Source organism: Gambusia affinis, linkage group LG22 (assembly GCF_019740435.1).
Source record: "Gambusia affinis linkage group LG22, SWU_Gaff_1.0, whole genome shotgun sequence".
In the NCBI taxonomy this organism is placed as follows: domain Eukaryota; kingdom Metazoa; phylum Chordata; class Actinopteri; order Cyprinodontiformes; family Poeciliidae; genus Gambusia; species Gambusia affinis.
In genome coordinates, this window is record NC_057889.1 from 1,902,706 (window position 1) to 1,915,553 (window position 12,848).

At 41.2% G+C, this 12,848-nt stretch overlaps 1 protein-coding gene across 12 annotated transcripts in view; it reads left to right on the forward strand.

Moving 5' to 3' along the window:
• Positions 1-12,848, forward strand: part of adgrg6 (adhesion G protein-coupled receptor G6) — a 68,793-nt gene that overhangs the window by 45,132 nt on the left and 10,813 nt on the right. For 11 of the 12 annotated variants that reach the window (XM_044107183.1, XM_044107187.1, XM_044107180.1 and 8 more), the window contains 16 exons: positions 22-133; positions 1,286-1,356; positions 2,054-2,118; positions 2,205-2,329; positions 2,449-2,614; positions 2,900-3,043; positions 3,121-3,237; positions 3,934-3,979; positions 4,187-4,293; positions 4,810-4,937; positions 5,026-5,297; positions 6,889-6,979; positions 7,155-7,305; positions 7,426-7,558; positions 8,648-8,749; positions 10,681-10,836. In XM_044107183.1, the coding sequence (XP_043963118.1) occupies positions 22-133; positions 1,286-1,356; positions 2,054-2,118; positions 2,205-2,329; positions 2,449-2,614; positions 2,900-3,043; positions 3,121-3,237; positions 3,934-3,979; positions 4,187-4,293; positions 4,810-4,937; positions 5,026-5,297; positions 6,889-6,979; positions 7,155-7,305; positions 7,426-7,558; positions 8,648-8,749; positions 10,681-10,836 (1,986 nt within the window). Of the gene's footprint in view, positions 1-21; positions 134-1,285; positions 1,357-2,053; positions 2,119-2,204; positions 2,330-2,448; positions 2,615-2,899; positions 3,044-3,120; positions 3,238-3,933; positions 3,980-4,186; positions 4,294-4,809; positions 4,938-5,025; positions 5,298-6,888; positions 6,980-7,154; positions 7,306-7,425; positions 7,559-8,647; positions 8,750-10,680; positions 10,837-12,373; positions 12,416-12,848 lie in introns of all 12 variants that reach the window. The other variant, XM_044107185.1, reaches the window with a different exon arrangement.

Below are 12,848 nucleotides of genomic sequence, written 5' to 3' on the forward strand. Positions count from 1 at the left end.
CCTGTTTGCCTCCGTCCTCAGAGAACTGCCCAGAGGACAACAACCTTCACTACCTGTGGCCTGAGACCAAACCCAGAGTCACTCACTTCCTGCCTTGCTTCCCCAACAAGGACCAGAGCGCCTCCAGAACCTGGTAAAATAAAAGATAAAAATACTGCAGTTAGGCTTCAGTAAGACTTTGTTGAGTTCTTGTGGTATTTTGGGAGTATTTTCTGAAACAGCTCAGAATCTCAGACTGTGAGAACATTTCTTCTGCTCAACCTTCTGCTGATCATATTTTATAAAGATTTCATCTTCTTCCGCTTGTTTCCATCTAAAACCAGCCGATATTTGAGAATGTTTCCTCCAGGTGAAGGTGAACAGTCCCACAGCATAATACCACCTCCTCCATGTTTCACGTTCTTTTATTAAGCTTCATCAGTGGGATTTTTTTTCCCCCTAATTTTGCCAAATTTGGACGTTTTTCTTTATCTAAAGAATAAAAACTTTTGTCTTGCCACAGAAACATAAAGAATAAAATAAACTGATGTGAGATGTTCCATAGAAACAGTTTTATCACTGTTGTGGTTTTTATTTTGGAAGTTTTTAATCACTTTTGGAGCGACGTCCAGCTGTTGGTGTCGTTTCATGTTTTCTCACTTGTTACTGATTAGCTTCAGTTTATCTAATCGCTCTGAAACCTTACAAGAAAGCTTGAAACCTCGTAAATCTTAAAGAACCCTAATCTCATTAGTTGGAAATCATTTTATCTTCTCTGAAGTGTAAATTGAATTTTAAATGGTGTTTAAACTGGGCCGACCGGATCCGGGTCGCTGGAGAACATTTTAAATCTGGTCAGCGTCAGTTTGAGGCGTTTCATTAATCACTGCTGGCTGAACGAAGACGCCCGGCTCTGACTATTCATAGTTTCACTTAAAAAGCCCTGAGGCCTTTATAGATAAAGTCTTAGTGATTAAACTCCTACTGACTCTATTCATTATTGTTCCTAATACAGTGATAATATACAGCTAATAGTGCTGCATATGTAATTAATGCATCAAACAAACATAATCGCTTGATTTAATTTCTGATCCTCCTTATAATTGTTTATGTTTCAGGTTCACTTTAAAAAACATGAGTTATAGCAGATTCTATAATAATTATATATTAATTGTAATTATTAGAAGTCCGTTTTGTTCATTTGCTGAGTGAATATGACGGAGTTGTACATGTTTTGATGTTAAATTTTCTTCTTATGTTTGAACATAAACTTCCACATTTAACCTGTTTTTGTCTCTTTTCCCAGTTTGATAAACACAGAAACCTTCCAGTCTGACTGGTCGACTGCAAACCTCACCAACTGCTCAGTTACTGCAGGTACTTAATGCACATTATAAATGATAAATGTAACTAACATGAGCTTTCATTAGTCCGGTTTATTTAACCTGGCTGGTTAAAATTAACCCTCAGTTTATGACCACATGATGTCGGCCTTTTAGCTGAATCTTAATTTATCTTTATTTAAATTTTATTTTGTTTTTACAGAAGGATTGATGATGTAACAATAATGTAAGATTCTGTTAAAAAAAGTCTGAATTAATAATTCTTAATCTAAAAATTTGTTTAGGACTAAAATATAAATTATATACTGTAGCTGTAGGATAGATAATATTTATTTTAAAACTGAATCTTAAATTTAAACAGTTTCTATATGAGATTAAAATACAGTTAAAAAAATGCAAAAACCTGATTTCTACTCTATTCTATCTTTTTATCTTAATTGATCTAAAGTTATATATATTAATTAAAATGACTGAAATAATTTACACAAATTATAGAAATGTCAAATGCATTTTAAGTACGGCTTAATTTGGGATAAATACAAAATACAAAAAAATACAAAATTGTGTTAAATTTTAATGTATGCATTAATTTACTTTATATTAAAAGTAATAAAAGTCTCATCTGGCAGCCATAATTTAACGAATGCAGATTAACAGACATTAGATTTAATCATAATTTTCCACATGAACCCTGAAAGGCCTTGAATTGAATCTGTTGTGTGTTTTTGTAGAAAATGCGGCTGGCGTGGCGGAGCAGCTGGAAAACTTCACCAGGAACTCTCTGTCCAATGAGGAGGTTGGACTCCAGACTGGAAACCCTTCAGAATAAGACTCAGAGTGAACTGAACCAACTCTTTGTTTTTCTGTCCTCTTGGTCTGCAGGTGTCTCAGGTTGTGACGAAGGTCCAGGAACTGGTCAATGTTGCCAAGATTGACACGGCGGTGGCCGGATCGGTCGTCCAGATCATCTCTAACGTCATGGTCAGCTCAGAGAAAGCCTCCAACATGTACGTCTTCCTGCAGCCGCGCTCTGATCGCATCATCCGGCCCTGCTGGACCGGATCCACTCGCCCACTGCTGCCGACACTCAGATTTTAGGAGATTCTTTTCCGTTTTTCTCCTCCAGAGCTCTGAAAGCTGTGGATGAACTGGCTCAGAAGGTGGAGTTCGATGGGCCGTCGGTGAACATCAGCTCTAAAAACCTGGCTCTGGGCGTCCTGGCGCTCGACTCCAGATTGTTCAACGGGACGTCATTCAGCGCCTTCTTCCCTCCAAACTCCTCCGACCCCATGGTAACCGTCATGGAGGCTCAGTCCGCGCAGGATGAGCATGTTCTCCTCATGAATCCTCTTCCAAAGTGCTGGTTTCTCTTTTTAATTAGCAAAATGCTATTTTGTTTTCTTTCTTATAAATCAACATATTGAGATAAGTCTCTTAAAATAGGTTTTTCTGACTTTATATGTTGTTTTTATTGTATTTCTTACTTTTATGAATAAGTTTATATCTTGTGTTGCCATGTTATGCGCTGTCCCTTCTAAGTGAAACCAATCAGCTGAATTGAGTCCTTCTTGTGTCAGATCGGGTTCGACCGGACGGCCAACCCGTTGGCTCAGGTCACGCTTCCCGCCTCCCTGCTGTCCGGAGTCTCTGAGGACGTTTTCAGCCGGTCGTCTCTGTCCAGGATCAACTTCATGTTCTTCAGCAGCCCCAGCCTCTTCATGGTAGGATGGCAGGACTGAGCTTCATCAGTGAGGATGAGGGGAGCAGCAGGTGATGTGTTTCTGTGTTTCGCCCCCAGAAAGAGCAGAAAGGTTTGTCTCTGAACAGTTATGTGGTGGCCAGCAGCGTCGGGAACCTTTCCATCACGGACCTGCAGGATCCGGTGAAGATCGAGATTTCCCATCTGTCTGATCAGGTGCAGTTCTGACGCTTCCTGTCATTTATTTTTACTTTATGCTTCTTTATTTTTTAACCTTATTTTTTATACTTTTTAATTTTAAATATTTCTTCAGATTAATATTTTATTTTGAACCAGTTGGCTGGATATTTTGAGTTATTAGAATTCATTTTAATTTGTATTTTATTCCATTGTCAATGTTTCGATTATGTTCATGCTAGTTGTCTTTATTTTATTCTCAAATATTGTTTTGCTTTTCTTTGTTTATTTTATTAGAAGTGAATGTGTATTTATTTTGTCTTTAATTTTAATTTTCTGTTTTTATTGTTTAGTTTTATTACTAGTGGATCAGATTTTGTTTTTATTTCATTCACTCAAAATGTATCATTTTGGTGTGATTTTTTTTGTTCATATTTAAAGTTGTATTTTAAAACAAGATGGGTGAACATTTGATTGATTTAAACATTGTGAATATTTTCAAGCTGAATTCCTCAGAGATTTTTTTTGTTTCTGATTTATTTGGTTTGTTTTTAATGTCTCATCAAATTTTTTAAATGATTATTTCTTATCTTTTTTAATTTTAATTCAACTCCATTTTGTAGTTTTTATTCATCGATATTTTTTGTTTTTCAGATATTTTTCCCATCTTGGAGTATAGATGAAAATGTTACAGTATTGTTTTGTTGAGCTGCGTCTCTCCTTGTTTCCTGACAGGCGTCGTTTCGTAGAGAGTGTGTTTTCTGGGACTTCAGCATGAACAGTGAGTTTGTCACATCAGTTTTATCCTGGAGTTTCTTTTCTGCTTCTGGTCACAAGGTTGTTCTGATATGTTCAAATATTTCTACCTGTCAATTTTTGCTGTAAAGCTCCAGAACAAATCGTATTAAGAAAACTGTAAACCCAGTTTATTATTTTATTTAATAACTATAAATTAATCCACAGTTGTAATCTGTTTGACCGCCACCAGGGGGCGACGGAGGCTGGAATAACAGCGGCTGCAGCATTTCTAAAGAGTCGACCTCCAGCAGAAGCGTCTGCCTCTGCAACCACCTGACCCACTTCGGCATCCTGATGGTGAGACGCATCGCAGACTGAGATCAGGAGCTGCTTTCCTGAAACAAACATAAACATAACAAACATCTTTTATAGCAAAAAGAAAATTGTTATAAATTTTGGACCGTCCTGCTGGTATGCAATCCTGCAGCCAGAAGCTGATTAATGTTGTGAGCATTTAAATCTTTTCTTCGGCTAACCTCAGACGTTATGCTGAAAACAAAATCATATCTTTCATTTTTCTGGCCTGTGATGATGTTTGAGAACATCCAAGTGGATTCTTGAGGTCATTTAAACTCTCAAACTCAGTGTTTTGGTTCAAGCTAAAGTGGAAAAACATCTCAATGTCCAAACCTACCATGAAAGTGTAAGTTTCGTTAATAAATGTAAAAATAATGAGCAAAACAACTAAATTAATCTTCTCAGAAAAGAAAGGCAAAAGCAGATGTTCTGTTTGTGTTCCAACTCGAATCTGGAAAATAAACCATCAGTGAAAAGAAATCCTGAACAGTTTACTGTGTTTCTGATTCCCTGCAGGACATTTCCCAGACGTCCTTTATAATAGATCCAGAGAACAAGAAGGTTCTGACGTTCCTGTCCTACATTGGCTGCGGCATCTCGGCCATCTGCTCGGCTGCCACGTTGCTCACCTACATCGCCTTCGAGTGAGTCCAGTCGCTGGTCCATTCACTGGCTGGAGTTAGAACCACCTTTCAGAGAATCAACTAACCGTTCTTTTTTCCATCCTCCCAGGAAACTGCGGCGGGATTATCCGTCTAAGATCCTGATGAACCTGAGCACGTCGCTGTTGTTCCTCAACATCGTGTTCCTGTTGGACGGCTGGCTCGCCAGTATGGTCCACAGCGAGGGGCTGTGCATTTCCGCAGCCGTCCTGTTGCACTACTTCCTGCTGACGTCCTTCACCTGGATGGGCCTGGAGTCGGTGCACATGTACATCGCTCTGGTCAAAGTCTTCAACACCTACATACGCAGATACATCCTCAAGTTCTGCATCGTGGGATGGGGTGAGCTCTTTATTTCTTATAGGATTATGATTCATTTATGACTCATTGAAAGTTGAGATATGACCAATTGTTGCTGATTCTTGGAGTTATATTTTACTTCATAGGCCAGTTGATGTCCAAAACTTAGCATAAAACATTCTTTATTTTCTAAACTGGTGTATTTTTGTTAACCAAATGTATTTTTATAATTCCTATTAGTCCATTAACTATATGGTTAATGGAAATGCAGATATTATTACTTTCTTTGCAGAACTGCCTCAAAAACTGTGAACTATATTTCTTCCATTTTAATTATTGAGTGTGACTAAGTCTGTTTTTCAGTAGAGCCAGTAAAGATTTGTTGTCCTAAAATGACAGCAGAAAAAACACAGGCTAATAAAAGAAAGACATTTATTTCTTACCTGAATTTTTCTTTTAAAGGTATAAATTGGTCACTGAAAGTTTCAGAAAAAGAAAAACACAAAACTCCATTTGCTGTAGTGCCATTTAAACCATTCCTAAACCACATCCAGGGCCGCAAAAAACTAATCCAAGGGCCACACTTTGGACCAGCAAGATGTTTCAAAAGTCTTTATGAAGAGGCCAGTTGAGCTTTAAACTGATCCCTTCATCTGGACCTGAGTGCCCAGAACCAGCCCCGGTTCCTGCCCGGCCTGTCCAAGGTTCATCCAGGCCTGTTCCTGAACCATCACCTGTTTCTGAACCATCATCTGTTCCTGAACCATCACCTGTTTCTGAACCATCACCTGTTCCTGAACCATCACCTGTTCCTGAACCATCACCTGTTCCTGAACCATCATCTGTTCCTGAACCATCATCTGTTCCTGAACCATCACCTGTTTCTGAACCATCACCTGTTCCTGAACCATCATCTGTTCCTGAACCATCACCTGTTCCTGAACCATCATCTGTTTCTGAACCATCATCTGTTTCTGAACCATCATCTGTTTCACGTGTGTTGATTCAGGAAAAAACCCGAAACATGCAGGATGCCATGAGGACCGACTTCGGACATCACTGATAAATATCCATCTGCGTTTTTCATTTCCCACCTTCTCCTATAAATTCATAAATAGAAAAACTTTTGTTTTGTATTTTAAAAATTAATTGAGAAATCTAAAAATATGAGTTGAAAAGTTTTGCATTCCAACGGCGCAGAAGAGGGGACGTCTTCTGGACCGTTTAGGAACCTGAACTGCAACAGAAACCCGGTTCTGCTGGACAGCTGAGATGTATCACAGGAAGATTGGGACGAATCACACCTGGAACCTTTCATGGCTCCATCTCATCAATGCAGGAATGTCTAAAACGTTGGAAGAACAACTGGAAACAATAGAAACTGGGAAAAGTATTTTATGGGATGCAGTGCAAGCTGAAGAGCAGAGATGGATGGATGGAGGAGCCCAAACTGTCAGCTGAAAGCTTCAGGCTCTGAGTTATTTGGATTCACCACAACATCAGTGAAAGAAGGATTTGTTCACTTCCTGAGCAATAATTCCCATTTAACTCTGAGCTGCATCAGAAAGGCCGGCGTCAGAAACTCATCCAGAGATCCTACACAGTAAACGTTTTCCTCTACGCTCTCTTCCAGGTTTACCTGCAGTGCTGGTGGGAATCGTTGTCACGGTGAATAAAAACTTTTACGGCGTCTTGAAGGACCACACCGATGAATCTGCAATGATGTAAGACCACCATATTGTAACTGGTCTGCTGACAACCAGAATGTGTCGTAAATGAAAATATAAATGAAGTTTTTGCTGCTGTAAAAATTCTTGTTTCCTCTAAACTTGAATTTTACTGAAAGTTAACTGAGGCAGCCAAAGCCTTAGCAGATGCTTCTTGCATGTTTCCTCTCAGGTGTTGGATCAAGGAGAAGAGTGTTTTCTACTCAACCTGCGTCGGTTATTTCTGCCTGATGTTCCTGCTCAACGTGGCCATGTTCATCGTGGTGATGATGCAGATCTGCGGCCGCAACGGCAAACGCAGCAACCGCACCCTGCGAGAAGAGGTCTGAACATTTCTCAGAGAAATCAGCTTCTGGTGATGAGATTAAGGGCAAATGTGTCTGGATATCTTTGGATGTTTTATTTAAAATGTTTAAATTGTTAAATCCTTCACTGCGATCCAGATTCTTCGGAACCTGCGGAGCGTGGTGAGCCTCACCTTCCTGCTGGGGATGACCTGGGGCTTCGCTCTGTTCGCCTGGGGACCCGTCTACCTGACCTTCACCTACCTGTTCACCATCTTCAACTCCCTGCAAGGTCCAGCAGCCATTACTGCTAAACCGAACCGAACAGAACAGAACAGAACAGAACCAAACAGAACAGAACAGAACCAAACAGAACAGAACCGAATAGAACCAAACAGAACAGATCAGAACCAAGCAGATCAGAACCAAGCAGAACAGAACCAAACAGAACAGAACCGAACAGAACAGAACCGAATAGAACAGAACAGAACCAAACCGAACAGAACAGAACAGAACCAAACAGAACAGAACAGAACCAAACCAAACAGAACAGAACCAAACAGAACAGAACCAAACAGAACAGAACCAAACAGAACCAAACAGAACCAAACAGAACAGAACCAAACCGAACAGAACAGAACAGAACAGAACAGAACCAAGCAGGACAGAACCAAACAAAACCTAACAGAACAGAACAGAATCCACAGCTCATGACTGTAGATGTCATCCATCCATCCATTTTCTGTTCACCCTTCTTCTCTAATGGGATCAGGAGGGTTGCTGGTTCCTCTCCAGCTGCGTCCCGGACGAGAGGCGAGGTCACGGGGTCACGGGGTCACCCTGACAGGTCGCCAGTCTGTCGCAGGGCAACACAGAGACATACAACCATCCACACTCACACTCACACCTAGGGAGAATTTAGAGGAACCAATTAACCTGACAGTCATGTTTTTGGACTGTGGGAGGAAGCCGGAGAACCCGGAGAGAACCCACCATGCACAGGGAGAACATGCAAACTCCATGCAGAAAGACCCCGGGCCGGGAATCGAACCCAGGACCTTCTTGCTGCAAGGCAGCAGCTCTACCAACTGCACCACTGTGCAGCGTCATCTAAACATTCAGGGTTCAAATGAGGGAGGAAGAAATTATTTTAATCTGTGGGAATTTTAGTGGTACTGGCTCAAGTTTGATCATCCATCCATCCATCCATCCATCCATCCATCCATCGGTTCTGTGGTCTGATGGGAAAAATGTCTTTTTTTTTTTTGTGTTCTGGTTGTTCAGATTTTTCTGTCTCCATTTATTCAGGTTAAAATTGCTTCATGTTCAGCAGACATGATAAATCCTGAAACTGTTCCTGTCTGATCTCCTCTCCTCTCAGGTCTCTTCATATTTATCTTCCACTGCGCTCTGAAGGAAAACGTGCAGAAGCAGTGGAGAAGGTACCTCTGCTGTGGCCCCTACAGGCTCTCAGAAAACTCAGGTATCCGTCCGTCCGTCCATCCGTCAGTCTGTCCGTCCGTCTGTCTGTCCATCCGTCCGTCTGTCCGTCTACCTGCCTGGTTTCCCCACAGGAAGCCCTTTGGATTTGTCTGCCTGGCTGCTGCCAGGTTCACAGAGTTGTGAGAAAAAACAGGGAAGGACAGTTTAATAAAACCTAAGTCACCTCGGCTCTGCAGCTAATAAAAGCAGATAAAACGCAGCCGTCTCTCAGGGAGAGGAATGTCCTCCAGGTGCAGTCAATCTGAGGACACCGTACTCAACAACACTCTGTGAACATCCAACATAAAGTTTGACTTCATACTCAAAAAATTCCTCATTAAGTGTGTGTCATCACATTAGAAATGAGGAATTCCTCCTGAAGCCAGGATCACAGTCGTGTTCCTGTCCTGCCTGTGTGTGGGATGAACACGGCGAGGTAAACAACAACCTGTTGGGCGTCTCAGCTGGACGTAAAACAAAAGCTGCTTTCCAAATTACCTAAACTTTCCACTCATTGACTCAATTTGCTCAAATTTGGAGCACACAGAGCGAGGGACCTTTGATCTTTGATTTGGTAAACGGTAAATGGCCTGTACTTGAACATGACCCCAAAGCACTTCACACTACGTTCAGTCTCATTCACACGCTGATGGGGGGCTACTGGATAGTAGCTACAGCTGCCTGACAGAAGCCTGGCTGCCGCGCACCGCCGGTGGAGATGAAGCGCCTTGCCCAAGGAGCCGGGGTCAAACCAGCAACTTCAGGACAAACTCTTTCTGAACGTCTCTGGAGATTCCTGCTCTCTCGGGTTTTCTCTTCCCTCCACTCTTTTCTTTGAGGATTTGGGTCTGGAGACTTATGTTTTCCATCTTTATCTTCAAATCCATCTGTTTTTTATTGAATATATGGTGAAGTTTATAGATTTCATGGACTCTAACAATGTTCTCTCTTTTGGAGGAGGAACAGACCCGAAGCATCACAGATCTCCCACCAGACCTTAACACCTGGATATTGATCTCATTTAAATAGAGATATTGGTTATTGATGATTAATGTGTTCAGGAAGAAGAATAAAATCTAGTAGGGATAAGGTAGCAAATAAAACCCAAAGGGGTCCACTCTAAGAATCAGACACATTTACACAGAAATGTTTCGTTTTGCTCATAACCCCAAAGACGGTGACCTTAAAGGGCCAGTATCATGTAAAATCTAGTTTTTTGTGCTTTACATCATGTTATAAATTATTTCCCTCATCACCAACATACCTGAAGTTTTACCTTGATTTGTTCATTCATGTTTGAGAAATCCTTTAATCTCCATGGCAACCAGTCAGCTGTCCAAAATGCCGGGGTGGATCTAGCCCCGCCTTAGAGACGCAGCTCCTCCTCACAGCTGCAGCGTCCAAGCTGCCCTCCCCACTCCGCTCCTTCAGACTAGCCAGCAGCAATTAGCAAACACCTGGTGGATCTGTAGCTCCTTACAGGAGCCGATTCTCAGTGAAACACTGGTAAAAACGTTGTTAGGGTAAACGGAGGAGCCATGTTGTGAAGACTTCCTGAAGACCAGGAGTTTTTAAAGAGACAGTGCCCCAATTTCAATTTGTGCAATCAGGAAGACATATTAGATATATTTATCATATTTATAACAGTTGATCATGCTATGAAATGGCTCCATGTGCCTGGAAAACACAACACTGCACCTTTAAGGACCAATAAAATCTACTATTAGGCTTAAGGTAAAACATTGAATCAGTGTTTAGCTTCTCTTTAAGATGAGGAAGCTGAAAGTCTAAACTAATAAAACATTTTGGTAGATTTTAATGTATTGTTTTTGTTTTTTATCTGGTGACCTACAATTTGTACTCCAGGTAATCATCTGATGAGAACTAATCAGGAAGTGATGGTGTGCTACTGGTGTTGTTTCCCTCCTGCAGACTGGAGTAAGACGGCCACCAACAACACCAAGAAGGTGAGCTCAGACAACCTGGCCAAGTCGCTGTCCTCCAGTTCCTTCGGCTCCAGCACCATCAACTGGACCTCCAAGGCCAAAGCCACGCTGACACCGTTCTCCAAGCGAAACAGGAACACAGGTGAGACGCCTCGCTAATGAGAACCCCACATGAAAGTGTTTTCATGCTTGACAGATCAAACAGGAACCTGGAACAATGCTGAACACAGTAGTTTACCACATCAACGTCTTGCTGTGAGAAAATGAGCTCAGATATAAAAGTTTTTTCTTCAACCTTTAGGTCTGGAAACAAAGGAAGGAATCAAAGTTCACACAGTCCGACTTTGGTCATTAAAGCTACAATGAACAATAGTTTACCAATTAACTGCTGTTAATTGGTAAACTATTAACAATAGTTAATTGTTTCTGCTTCGTTTGCTGATTTTCTGTCTAGTCTTTATAACCGATCGTGTTTTACAAAAATAAAATGTCGGAAACAGAAAAATAAACCTTGTAAGAAAAATAATTTATTACACACGACGTATGGGCGCTTCAACCAAAGTCGATCAGAAACGGTATGAGAAGGAGAAGCTCAGGGAATAAGATCCCACTCATCCTCCTCATTGTTCTTCAGATCACCTCTTCATCCACTCGTTTTTCTCGTCAGTAATTACAACATTCATCCATCCATCCATTTTCTGAACACCCGTCGTCCCTAATGGGGTCGGGAGGGTTGCTGGTTCCTCTCCAGCTGCGTCCCGGGCGAGAGTCGGGGTCACGGGGTCACCCTGGACAGGTCTTCAGTCTGTCGCAGGGCAAGTAATTACAACATCCAACCCATTTTTCCATCCTTTTATCCTCTTTGTCATTTTTATCATCATCATATTTGTCATTTGACAGTTTTTTCTTTCCGTCCTTCTTTTCAACACTTTGGACCTCTCTCATCCCCCTCATCATTTTTAATTCCCACTCTTCTCGTTATTCCTAACACATCCATCCCACTCATCCTCTATTATCCTCTACGACCCAACTTGATTCTATTCCTTATTGTTTTTTCATCCCTCCCATCAGTTTTTGTTTAATCTCTCTTTCATCCAATATTGTCTGGTTTATATTCTGTATCTGTTTCATCCCACTCATCCTCTTCTGCTTTCCCACAATAGACACATTTATTCTCCCACACTCTAACACTGAATTATTAATCCCATTAAAACCATTTTCACACAGTCTTGTTCTCAGTCCAGTTGGGTCTGATCCAGTACATCGTCCGTTCCTGTCTCCATTTTAAATATCCATCCTCGTCGTTTTGGTGCCATCTGGAAAGTCCCAACTATAAGAGGTCTTTTGTCTGCTTAGGCAGAATACCAACACCACTTCTCATTGTTCTAATCCATCAATTATGAGACAAACAGCCTTTTTGGACATCAATTAACGTTGGTTAACTAGTAAAATTTGTTAATGATGAATTAAGCCTTTTATTTCCTCTAATATGTTTGCTGTACTTCTTCAGAATTAGTGGAAAAACACATCAGTTGTTCTTTTGTAAGTAGATGATTGTTTGAACCAATCAAATCGGAACCAGGCTGTCTGACTCCCTGTTTCCTGAAAACAGTCGTCGTTCTGTTCATTTTGTTACAAGTTCTCATGTGTGTGTGTCTGCCTCTGTGTTTGGTGTGTAGAAAGCTCATCAAAGCATTAACAGGAGGAAACCACCAGCAGAGGTAAAGACGATATCATGTGATCCGCTTCAGGTTTCCCAAAACGCCTCTGAGTGAATCTGAATTATCCAAATCCTCAGATTCACGTTTTCATCGGATGAAAAGTCCTGAATCAGGCGTTTTGGGAAAGCGTCTCCCGCTGAGTGTGTTGTGATTGGCTGCTCTCTGTGATGTCACACTGTTTCCAACCCGAGACGCTTTGAAGGGTTTGAAAACCCAAACTCCACCCGCTCAGAGCGTCCCGGGTTGCAGAAACAAACGCCCACTGCCAGTCTGCATCTCTGCTAACATGTGTGGTGTGCTTTGGTTTTTCTCTCAACAGTTTGCTGTTATGGATTCTTAATAACAGCCTAATGGTGTGTTTCATATCACTCAGTCACTGATCACGTGGGTTTACTTTTTAGAATTAACACCAAATGTGAAAAACGTCAAACAT